The 12803-nt window shown below is 41.9% G+C and overlaps 2 protein-coding genes across 2 annotated transcripts in view; both read left to right on the top strand.

The window, feature by feature from the left end:
• The first annotated feature begins 746 nt into the window (after positions 1 to 746).
• Positions 747 to 6761, top strand: klhl42 (kelch-like family, member 42). Its single transcript, XM_080887428.1, has 3 exons — positions 747 to 1906; positions 1980 to 2173; positions 4359 to 6761. The coding sequence occupies exons 1-3, from the start codon at positions 1143 to 1145 to the stop codon at positions 4811 to 4813; spliced, it is 1413 nt and encodes a 470-aa protein (XP_080743554.1). The 5' UTR covers positions 747 to 1142; the 3' UTR covers positions 4814 to 6761.
• Positions 6762 to 9250: 2489 nt separating this feature from the next.
• nrip2 (nuclear receptor interacting protein 2) overlaps positions 9251 to 12803 on the top strand; it is a 55269-nt gene continuing 51716 nt past the window's right edge. Inside the window, exon 1 of the mRNA XM_080887585.1 lies at positions 9251 to 9665. Coding sequence (XP_080743711.1) covers positions 9510 to 9665 — 156 coding nt within the window. The 5' untranslated portion in view covers positions 9251 to 9509. The remainder of the gene's footprint in view (positions 9666 to 12803) is intronic.

Genomic DNA, 12803 nt, shown 5'->3' with positions numbered 1-12803 from the left:
TTGTCATACTCGAATTGTCATAAGTGTGCTGTCAGCTCATTGGTCACAAAGCAGGAGAGGGGCTGGGAATTATGTTTTCAAACAAAGCGTTAATTCCATAAACATTTATAGACTACTTTTGATTCTCACTGTATTACGGGACAAAGTGCGTCCCTTATTAGCTCAATACGGGACGTGTACTTTTGTTTCTAAATACGGGACGATTCCGTATTTTAAGGGACGGTTGGCAACCCTAGTGGCAGCCCTAGTGTAAATCATTCTTCTGTAAATATGTACGTGAACTGGACTGAAAATGATTTAAAAAAGCAGCCAATGTCCAAAGAAAAACTTTGAAAGATATTCAGAAATCCTGGAGAACTGCTGCTCAAGCCCACTTTAAAAATGACAAGAAAGTCTGGTTCCTTGGAACCAAAATATGAAGAAATTATGGTCAAGCTGAGGTGACCACAGCCAATAGCATCTCTGACAAAACCCCAAATTAAATTTTATTTAATTAAAAAATCTAAATAAATAATAACAACTAACTAATCAAAATTAGCCAAACCAAATAAAATAAGTAAATAGAAATAAATAAATAAATAAACAATCACAAAAATAAATAGACTAATCAAAAGGGGGATCAAATATTTAACATACTCTTATCATTTATTCAAACCATGTTATGTAATTCTAATAACGACCTGCTGGGGGCAGTAAGGTGTCTTCGATACGCCTAATCTGCCAATAATTCCAATGGAAGAAGAAGACGCACATGATGTAGGGTGCAGAATCAAAACAGTTAAATTTGACAGCTCGACATTGTCCCTCACAAGGAAAATGTTATGAAAACGTTCCTGGCAGGCTGAGAAACAAACCGTGATATTCAACCAACATTTTCAGAAAGTGGGGCCGAGTTGTGGAGGAATGCCATCACGGGGAAAAGCTTCTTTTGGCCGGTTTATCCGGGAGCGGTTGCAGCGCCTCTACAGCTAGCTGATTAGCTTCCCAGCTCCATGGCGATCTACGGGCTGAGCATTACCATATATAGACCGGGCACGGAGCTCCCTGGCCGGTGAAATGTAAACGGCGACGGGCTCGGGAGACTGAGAAAGGGAAAGCAAAGACAAAACTCAGCTTGAGAGACCAAAACCACCATCTTCACCATGTCATCCGAGCAGATCATCGCCATCATCATGGATGACAAAACCTACGAGGTGAATAAAAAGAAGCTGATTGAGAAGAGCGACTACTTCCGAGCTCTGTACAGCTCGGGGATGAGGGAGTCCACGGAGGACTCGGTGCAGCTGCAAGGACTCAGCGTCCTGGGCTTGGAGCTGGTCCTGGAGTTCATCAACACCTCCAAAGTCCAGGTAGTCAACGAGACTCTGGAGGATCTGATCGAGACCGCCTCCTTTCTCCAGGTCACCTCCATCCTTAAGCTCCTCACTTCGGAGATCCGGCTGGAGAACTGCGTGGAGCTGTACAGCCTCTCCGAGGTGTATGGGACTCACGACCTGCGTACCGCTTGCCTCAAATACATGACCTGCTACTACCACCCCATGCTGAGGCGGCCCGAGTTCAGCAGCCTGGCCTCTGCTGTCAGGGACCAAGTCAAGGAGATGCGCATGAATGGCACTGCCACCCTGGTGGCCATCGGAGACTTCACCAGCCTGTCCCTGGACGTTCCAGATCAGGATGAGCCCTGGTCCATGCTGAGGTATGGAGAGGTGGAGCAGCGCTGGAAGCCTCTCGCCAACAACCTCCCTCCAGATATGATCAACGTCAGGGGGTATGGGTCGGCCATCCTCGATAACTACTTGTTCATAGTTGGCGGGTACAGGATGACGAGTCAGGAGATCTCTGCTGTGCACTGCTACAACCCCTGCAGGAACGAGTGGAACCAGGTAGCGCCACTCAACCAGAAGAGGTAACACGAGTCCCCACTTGGTCCCCATTGGTTGCCTTGCATCGCGTTTCAGTCAGTGATTCTTCTCATGCAGGTCCAACTTCAAGCTGCTGGCTGTACAGGGGAAGCTGTACGCTGTGGGAGGCCAGTGTCTGGGCACAGTGGAGTGTTACAGCCCTGAGCAGGACTGGTGGACCTGCGTCTCCTCGATGCCCGACCCGCTGGCTGAGTTCTCTGCCTGTGAGTGCCAGGGTATGATCTACGTCATGGGTGGATACACTGCGAGAGGTGTGTGTACAGGAGCTACAGCAGCATATACACTAACACGCCAACACAGTCCGACAACAGTTTGGAGAGTAACTGTGAATTTTCATCTAGTGATTTTTTCTCCTTTTTTTTTAAGGAGCAAAAAAAGCCCACATTTAGAGGTTGAAGGTGACGTGAATCATTTCACAGCAGAAACCACAGTGCGAGATGACCTGAATAAAATAAAAAATGCGGTCTTTAAAAGATAATTTCATTTATTAAGAGAAAAAAATTATCCAAATCTACCTGCCCTGTGTGAAAAAGTAAATACTCCTCTTGTTAACTCATAGATTAATTGTGATTAACCACATTTTTTTAGCCACACCCAATCCTGACTACTACTTTTTCATGGCACTGTAGTTATAACTCCTCCAAAAAGCCTCTGAGAAATGAAGGGAAAAAACAGAACTTAATTCCACAGAGTAAAAACCTCCCTGATGGCTGTATGGTATTTTTAGCCTCTGGTTAGTCTCAACAGATGTTTGTATGTCACGGTGATTCTGTTGGAGAAGACTTCCTGTTAAACGGAGTTCTTCCTCCCTGCTGTCGCCATGTGCTGCTCATAAGGGAACATCTGTTTTTTTACTTTTAGTGTCAGGTAACTGTAACTCTCATATCAAGGCAGTTTATAGTGTAAAGACAGTAAACAGTTTCCTGATACGTTTTACTGAAAACATCAAGATGTTTGTTTTGTTAAGTTTAATCGTCACAAGGGGAAAAAATTAGGCTTAAAATAAGAGAAGCGAGAGAAGAGGAACAAACAGAACACAGATACCCAGGACAGTGTCTTTTCCTTATACTGTGAGGTCACTAAGTAAAAGTGAGTTAAACTGAAAATGACTTTGTGTGAATTCAGATTTTCTTGTTGTTGCATTGTTGCACTTCCTCTCAGTTGGCTGTGGTGTTTGTCACGTTGTCCTTGTGTTGTTTTGTCACTGTTGACAGTTTGAAGTAGATGTTTTACATACCGTTAATGCAGAAGTGCATCCATCCCTTTCTTTGTTTTCCGTTCCTCACCATAAAGGATTTGTGATTATCCAAATCTGATCGCGTTTCCACACTGCAGCTTCTTCTGGTGATTTGTTAATAACAAAGTCTGAAACATCCAGCTTCACCCTCCTCTTTGACTCTAATGGGACCACAGTTTACAAAACAAACATCGTGTGCTTTGCAGCCATAAACTCATCAGCAAAGTGTTTACTGAGTTCACACTAAGAGGGAGCCGAGGACCTTTTCTCATGCACTTCTGTACAACGTAACCATCTGCCCCCTGCTGGCTGTTAGAGACGCAGGCTTTGCTGCACCACCAGATGTTTTTGGATCTTTCTTACCTACAGCTGTTTATATTCTCAGATTCAGTTCCTCTTGAGCTGCAGTTTACTTTTCTCAAACAAAATTAGATCACTTTTTACCCCCTTTAAAAAAACCCTCTAAAGGCATTCGTTAGAACCATTATGTCCATGTCACATTTTAGCGCCCAACGAGAATTTTAAGTAAAGTAAAAAACAATAAATACAATAAGCAAAAAGACAAAAATATAATTGAAATGAGAAATCACACAAAAAGTTATTAAACTTTTACAGTAAAAGCATGGACTGCTCATGCACCTTAAGGTAGTTACTACACACCCAGACTGATCTCTGAATGACTCATTATTTCTATATTGAGTAATTTAAGATTTTGGTAGTTTGGATCCTTCATATTTGGGTCTGCTGAGCTGCTCCTGCTTCTTATAATCCTATAAACTCTTCATTTTAATGTGTATTTATCCCTTTACCAGTCAGCAACATATCGTTTATAATCAGGACACCTTTTCCCGGATTATCTCTTATATAACCTTAATTATAAGGGATTTATCACTGCTGGGTGAACAGGATATCAAAGCGGTTATTGCTTCCATATTTGGGTTTTTGTTTAAATAAGATGAGCAACTTCAATGCATCTCCCAGGTTGTAGGAGATTTTATAAGATTTAAAAACTATTCTTTATTTTATTATCGGTTTGTTTATGTTGGAGCACATTCTTACATTTCTCTTTGTTAATTATTCAGTCATTCTGTGTTTTTTTTTTTTTATTTATTTTTTTATTTTGGGCTTTCTAATATTAAATATGTAACAATTACTCTCGTAAAGTTTTTTTTGTTTCTTCTTCCCATTACACCGGACAGAGAGGAACACAAACATCCTCCGATACTGCCCCATCTCTGACACCTGGACGACGTTCCGATCCTGCCCGGCTCACATCCGGAAGCAGCAGATGCTCTCCGTGGAGGATACCATCTACCTGGTGGGTGGATACACCCACGAGCTGGACACGGGGCTGCGGCGGCGACGTCCCAGCCAAACGGAGGACGTGCTGACGGTGCAGTCGTACAACGTCACCACAGGGGAGTGGCTCCAGCTGAAGGAGAACACGTCCAAGTCGGGACTGAACCTGACATGCACGCTGCACAACGACGGCATCTACATTATGAGCCGGGACGTCAGCCTGCCCACCAGCCTGGAACACCGCGTTTTTCTCAAATATAACATTTTCTCAGACGCTTGGGAGGCCTTCAGGCGCTTCCCGGCTCTGGGACAGAACATGCTGCTCTGCTCACTTTACCTTCCTAACGTGCTGTGACACGCAGAGCGGCGGGAAAGCTCGAGCACTGTTAACAGACCAATTATTGTTGCACTCATTGGGGATCTGTGGCGTCAGGGTGTGGTTGGCAGTTTGAACGCCTCGTGACCGCCGTGCCTCGGATTTAAAAACTTGAAAAACGTGCACTACGCTAAAGATACTGCTGTGGATGCAAATGGAAAAGCTATAATCACAAGTGTGGCCCAAAGCATCATCAGAGGTAGCACCAGTTTGTGCCTCTCATGTGTTAAAGTCAGCAGTCACCATTAAATAATCACCAGGTGAAGTTTAGAAAACACAGAACCAGCTGGTTTTGCCTTTTGAAGGCATTTCCACAACCCTCAAAAAGTCTCCTCTGACCATCTGGATGAGCACATGATGGTTGGATTGCAGATTTGAAAGGTGGAGGAACAGCATACATATGGTCAAAAGAGTCTTTTAGGGTCCTGGAAATGATGTTTGATGAGAAAAACATTTCCAATTCAAATAGTGTAAATTATATCACGTACAGAGCTTTAACAACCTCTATGTGTGACGCAGCATGTGAAAACCAATCTGGAGTCCAAATTTCAAAACTTCTAGTTTAACATGCAAAATATTCATTTTTGTTTCTATGAATTTCTTTCAGAGAGACTAAAAAGTCTGCAGCATCACTGTGGGGATGAGTTTTCCTTATTATTTGTAGACTGTGACGTTAAAATGAATTTTTGAAAAACTGGAAATTAATTTTGCGCACAGCCTGGATCCTGCATATTTTTCACATGCTGTGTTACTCTTTAACATTTACAGCGTGACATTTCTGTCCACACTCTTTCCAAAAATCATTTAACAAAAACACTGAGAAAATAAACTGAAAGAAAATATTAAATACAGCTTAATTAAAAAATAGAATAATAAAAAATACACTAATTAGTTTTAATTCTTTTTTTAATTCAAGTTTTTTTTTTTTTTTTTTTTTTTTTCAGTTTTTCATGTTTTAATTTATTACTACATGGAGGATATTTAGCAGGTCCCAGGCTTAACAAAATTCAGAATAATCATTATAATAAAAACATTTTTTGGAAGCAGCTGACTCAGTAAGCACAGACTGCAAACACTAAAACTGCTGACAGTTTCTTTATATTTTTATTTTGGTTGATTTTTTTAAATTTACGAAAAACTTTTTATTCGTTTTATTTATTTCCTTTCTGTCTACTTTATTTTATTTTAACTAAAATATTTCAGCACCCAGAGTTTTCAGGCGATTTGAAAACCCCTCCGCCTTTGAAATGAGACATGATACTCCGAGTTAGGCTCTGTGCAGATCTCCTGCCTGCCACTGTTTTGTCTTAAGCAGACTTAAAACGCACTTTTCTACTTTTACATCCACGACCATACAAAACATGAGAGGCACTGACGAGGGCTGCATAACAGCATGCTTTCAAATCTAACGGCCACGTTATTCCTGATGTTTACACTCCATTGGCATCAAAGTTTAACATAACACAGCACAACACACTACAAACCTTAAAAAAATCTCAGAAACAACATGCATTAATGCACTGCACATGGCAGGTAATCATAACGTGGCTTTGGTTTTACACTGCCAGTCGTACAAGGAGCAGAAGTTCTTTCAGAGGGAGCTTCATGTGTTGTATGAACACTTGCATAGTCTTACTCTTCAGAGAGACACTAAGAAAAGCTTAAAGCGCGATTTCATGAACTGATGCACACGTGCCTTCTGCAAGGATAAAAACAGGAAAAAAAGCACAAGATGCAGGACTCTGTTACATTTCCAGCAACCAACCAATATCGCTGTGTTTACTTTCTGATTTTTGCTGAAGCAGGTTTTGTTTTCATTTCTGCGATGAATGGAGGGACGGGTGCAGGTTTGAGAAGTGAGTCTGAAACTGCTGCAGTGGTTGTTTGACAGTTTGGACATTTAAGTCATGACCAATAAAGGTGAAGTTCAGGGGTCTGTTCCAGTGTCTTCTCTTTGCTAAATGCTATCCTACTAATCAGACACACACACACACACACACACACACACACACACACACACACACACACACACACACACACACACACAAACAAACAAACAAATAACGGAGAGTGTGGTTTGCACATTCACTGGTTTCATTACACTGGTTCCATTTCAGCCAGAGACATAAATCCTTCATCTGGCTATAAAATTCAGACATGCTGAGCTACCCGCTGTGGTGACCCATTGTGACTAGGGAACAGCCAAAAGTAGCTTATTTTCAACCAGCAGAAAGGACTGACTGTTTTTAACTCTGATAATCTATGATGTGACATCCTACCAAAATATCTTTTCCACTTTCCGGGAACATGACCCCGGAGAAAGTCCTGCCTCTGAGGGTCACCCTGCTCCATTCCTTCCCAGGAAAAGTTGGCACAAATGCCTGGCCTGCAAGTGCATTTGCTCCTAATTTGAGGCTTCATTCATGGTCCATGAATTAAGGGTTTCTGTGATATTATTTCCATCTTATATTAATTTGTTTACCCATTTGTGAAATATTAAACCTCAAATCAACAGAAAGATCATTTTTAGCTCACCTTTACTAGTATGTCTACTATCACAAGTCACCTATTTTGGCTTTTTTAATTAATTCAACAGTGTTTCTACAATTCTAACAAACTAGAAAGTTAATATTTGGTATATTCTTCAGCACAGCCTGAACTTTCTTGGCAACTTTTAAATTATTTCAATAGCCTTTCAGTATAAATCTCCTGGCTTCTTGAAAGACATTCAAAACTCTTCCTATGTCGGCTGCCTTTAGGTAATCCCACACTGCTTTATAACGTTGAGGTCCGCGCTCTGGGGAGGCTAGTATAAGACTGATAGTGCTCCAATGTGTGTTTCTCTTTCCAGGTATGCTTTAAATGTATTGACAGCGTGCTTTAGATCATTGTCATGCTGAAAAATGAAGCCAGCGCCACTCAAAACCTTTCCCGATGGTTTTATTTGGTGGTGCAAACACTGTTGGTACTTTTCTGTGTAATTCCATCAATCTTGACAAGATCCCCAACACCACCAGCTGAAATGCATCTCCAAACCATGACAGAGCCTTAATGTTTTACAGATGGCTCTAAAAACTCATTGTTACCTCTCTCCTAACCTCATCTGTACATACTGATGATGATTTGAACCAATTATACCTCAGACATTTCTCTCGGCAGCCACCCTTCCACCGAGGCCATTTCTGATGATGCTTCAGTGAACAGTAGATAATCACTTGAAGGGTCAGATGCAACTCTAATTTCATTGTCAGGTCTTTGATCTATTTTTTCATTTTGCTTAAGGACATGACTTTCAGTTACTGTTCATCTGCTGTGCCTTAAGATACAAAATGAATATTGGTTCTTCGCTAAGTTGTCCAACTGTAACACAGGACATGTACAGTACAAAGGAAAAAAAAACAGATTCTTTTCAATAATGGCTGGTTGTGCCTCAGCGCTTGTCTTGCATTGCCATTGTAATTGACCCAGAGATAACGTGGAAGGGCTTACGTGTTTTATGATTTAGGGGTTTCAAAACCTTTCTTTACTGATAGAAAAGATGCACGTTGGGCAGAAAAACTCAACCAGCAGGTGGCAGCACACAAACATCAAATCCCTCGGCAGTATTTTCCACTTCACCTTCACAAGGACTCCCTCTGCCAGATGAAAATTATACACTTTAAAAAAGCAGTCTTTATATATATATATATATATATATATATATATATATATATATATATATATATTAACACGCACCCTCTGCAAGGATACACTCATTAAACGCTGTGACTGATAAATGAGCAGCCATACTACACTTCAAGGAAACCCTCCACACCTCCAGGCCAAATCACCACTGCTGTATAAAAATGTGTCATCGCGTAGAGGTCATGATGAACGGCATATTTATAGCTTTTGGTGGTGTGGATGGATGGAAAGGAGAAAATGGATTCTTTAATTCAGACGGGAAGGAAATCAATTGTTGCCATTGGTGGTGCAGATTGATCCCCTGTTTGGGGTCGGACCACAGCGAGCTCTTGCACCTACACAGCTGCAAACTGTGTCGGGCTCAGAAGCAACACACAGGAGTGACAGACTGTGCGTGTGGGTGGCTGTGCCAGTTTAAAAGACTAGACGAGGCAGAGAAATGCTTACTGTGATGGTTAAGAATGTGGTTACAGATTAGCAGGGGAGCAGTGAGGTCTGATGTACAAAGAGTCAGCTGGGAAAATATGCTCAGTGTTTGGGGGTGAGGGAAAGAGGAAGGCTGAGAGGAGAGAGAGAGAGAAGCACTACCGAAGGCAGAGATGTATATGTGAGAGAGAGAGAGCGATACAAGGACAGACAGCTCTGAGGGGAGGGGAGGAAACACTTACACAGACTCTGTCACACCTTCCACACAGCCTCGCAGCCTCTGTGAGAGACTCAGCAGATCTTGACGCTGTGAGGAAAGATGCACATGAGAGGAGCAGGACAATAGCTCCTGGGAGAAATACATGCTCAGGACTATACAGCAGCATTTCAGAGAGAGCAACAGAAGCAACGTTTAGAGGTTTATTTTGCTGCTGAGGACCTTAAAGAGGACAAGAGCTTTATGTTCTTTGGAGGGGTTTCTCCTCTTCTGCTGCCACTGTGAGGTTACAGTCTCCGTGCTCCCGTGCACAGCATCAGAAAGAACTGGTTTTAATAGCCTGAGACAATGAGCGAGGCGAAAAAAGGAGAGATAGCAATCCGGGATAAAGCCATCCTGCACCAGCAGAGGCGTCTGAAGCAGGCCACCCAGTTCACACACAAGGACTCTGCTGACCTCCTGCCCCTGGATGGTCTGAAGAGACTGGGCACATCTAAAGACTTGGTGAGTGAGCTGCATGAGTGTCTAAACTCAATTGGAGAGGTGGTGATGTGCATGCAGGTGCTTGGCAGCTGTCAAAGGTCTGCAGTGAGCAGATTAATTTGCCATAACCTGCTGATGACCTAACCCACACTTTGACTGAGCTGCAACAGTTGGGATTTTGTGATGTAATGTGATTATGTTATTTGTGTTCTGTGTTCGACTTGAATACAGTTTCCCTTGTCGATTATGGTCAATGATTGTTGTGTAATTTGATGGCATTTCATTGGCTGGAAACAAACCTACAGGCCTACGATGGCTGTACCAACAACACTATATGGTGTAGAAGGGTGTGCTGAGACACCTAAGAGCTGAAAGAGTCAGTGGAAGTTTAAGGATGTTGTAGATAGAGCTGGTGAAATAAAGAAATCGTTTGAAGGTTGCCAGGCTATTCCTTGCTTTGCACAAAAAAATTGGACAGCAAGCAAAAAATTGGCTTAAACTACCCCCCTGGTCTGGTTCCCTGATGGGAAACGGTGGAACGCTCCATCGTGGTTGGGGGTGAGAGACTCCCCCAGCTCTGTTTAGTCTTAGGGGTACAGTGAGGAACTCGGAATAAGGTCCCCGCTCCTTTATGTTAAGTAGCCAGTTGAGGTGGTTGGTGCATCTGGTTAGAGGAAGGATTCCTCCCTTTGGAGGTTTTCTGGGCATGCACAACTGGGAAGAAAACCCCAGGGTAGAATCAGAATGCGCCGGAGAGATTATATGTCTCGTCGGTCCTGGGAACACCTCAGGATCTTTCCAGGAAGTGGAAAGTGTGGCTGCTTAGCCTCCTGCCTCACAATGGAAGACGATGGATGGATATCGAGTTTGCTGTCAAGTAGAACGTACAGCTACACTCACCATGTAAGACAGTGAGGCTCTCTGACCGCAGTGATTTCACAGCCAAATGAAATGACAGTAAGAGGTTTTACTGGAAAAAACAAAGATAATTTTGCTGCTTTAATTTTTAGGTACCACCTTAACTGCACTGTAACTGGACTCTAACTTATCAGAATTAAATGACAAAAAAGTAACAGCCAGAAAACATCAGATATAATTTACCATTGTAGATACAGGATGGATTCATCCAGTCATCCTGAATCAAACATGCACATGTTTGTGCCTTCCGGAGGATCCCTAATTGAATTATCTAAATAATATAATAGCTTGCAGTGAGGTATAACCTGTCTAAGAAACTTGGGCTTGAGTTTTGGTGAATGTAATTTTAGTATTCTGACGACTGCACCCATGCTAGCACTCCACACTCTTTTCCAAATATAGTATCTTCTGGCTGTGAAACACAATACTCAAAACAATACTTCACTGAGGCTTTGCAATTTGGAGTCCATGGCCAGTCGGTCTTGGCATGGTCGTAATGTCCATCTTTTATTTACAGGCTTTGTATGCCACCTTGGTCACGTTTTGCTCGCTCTGCAAACACTAAAGCCTGCATTTAACATTTTTAACGTATGCAGCAGTGTTTCTTAAGACCCGATGGAGCTAATCACTTCTCTGCCACTTTGACAGCCATTATTCTCTCCACTGTTGATTAATTATTTGGATTAACTGTGAAAAAAGTTAAATTTCAATCCCTGAGTCCAAAATTACATCCTTTTCTATAATATCAGACCAGCCTCCAAAACCACTTTATAACAATATAAAATGAAGAAAAGCTGCAAATCCTCTTGTTACTGCATGGCCATTAAGTGTAACCTCTAAAATAAAGATTCATAAAACATTCACAGTCGTGCACTCTGCATACAGAGAGGGGAACGTCTTGTCAAAGGAGTTTACAGTTCACCGAGCAGGCCTCTCAAATAGAGACTGAAGTTAGTGCACACTTGGAAACAGACACACACTTTAAGGGTTGACATACAGGATGAAAGACAGCCTTGCAAGTAAAGTGGGGCAAGTCTGACCTGCTCACTTCCTCTTCCCCCAGAAACCTCACTAAACTGAAGTTGTTATGTACACTCTGGAGGAACTCCCTGTAATAATCTCAGCAATTTATTACTCAAGCTCTCCTCTGACACAGTTCTGGTTTGATGGTGGCAGCTTCGCAGATTCCCCAGAGCTCTCTGAGAACCTGAGCACAGTCACGCTGGCACAGGAAAGCAGCTCTGGCAGCGCTCTGTGATCTGCGGATATCACGCTGCGATGCATTTACGTCTGCCAGATTTTAATACCAACATTTGCTGCTAGAAAAACATTCCTCCCCCCTTCTCCTCTGTCTCCACTGAGCTGCTTCATTACAATCCAGTGATGTAGATGTGTTTCCACTGACCTTCTTTCTTTCTTCACCCAGTGTCTGAGAAATACACATCATTTCAATGAATTACAATAACAAATACTGGAAGGACGCATGCTGTGATTTTATTTATTAACTAACATTTAGCTTTTCTTCAGCTAGCTCAAAAACTGTTGATCCGATTCGCTTCAAACCTGGCGGATATTTAGCTAAGGACTAGAGTAAGTGCATAGTTAAGTTTGAGTTAATTTGCATAAACGGTGCTCATATTTTGGCTAAACATTGCTCTTTGTTACACTGGCTGCTGCCTGCTCCACTCTGTTTGTAGAGCGTGCTGCACACATACAGACAGAGTCTTGTTAATTTGGCTTTTTGAGGATATTTATTTACATCAATGCATTCCCAATCTTCTTAACCACACATTTAAGTCCCAAACTCTAACCTAGAACCAATTCCACCTTTAACCCTCCAACCAGGCCTTCAAAAGCGAAAAAAGCCATCCAAGATGTTTTAGATTTTACAAAATATAATCACCCAGATGGTCTAAAACTCTCTTAAAGACAGCTGGACATGTTTCCAACTTATTTTATTCTGTGTCAGTACCATATGACTAATAGTATGATCTCAGATGACTAATCTGTGTGCATCATCACCTCTGTTTGTAGATACTGTGGTGGTCTATAAGGTCCCATTTTAAAGCCTCAAGATAAAGTTTTTTTTTCCAGATGTGGTAATGAGTGGCAGATGTGACAATGAATGGATAATTCTCATTTCTTAAATTTAGAATAACCAAAATTTACAAAGTGGACTAAATATATTATTCATTATGATCCAAAAAATGAGTGACTGAGCCCATAAACTAATCAAGTGTT

This window comes from Rhamphochromis sp. 'chilingali', assembly GCF_963969265.1.
Source record: "Rhamphochromis sp. 'chilingali' genome assembly, chromosome: 7".
Taxonomy (NCBI): domain Eukaryota; kingdom Metazoa; phylum Chordata; class Actinopteri; order Cichliformes; family Cichlidae; genus Rhamphochromis; species Rhamphochromis sp. 'chilingali'.
This window is presented reverse-complemented; position numbering and strand designations above follow the sequence as displayed.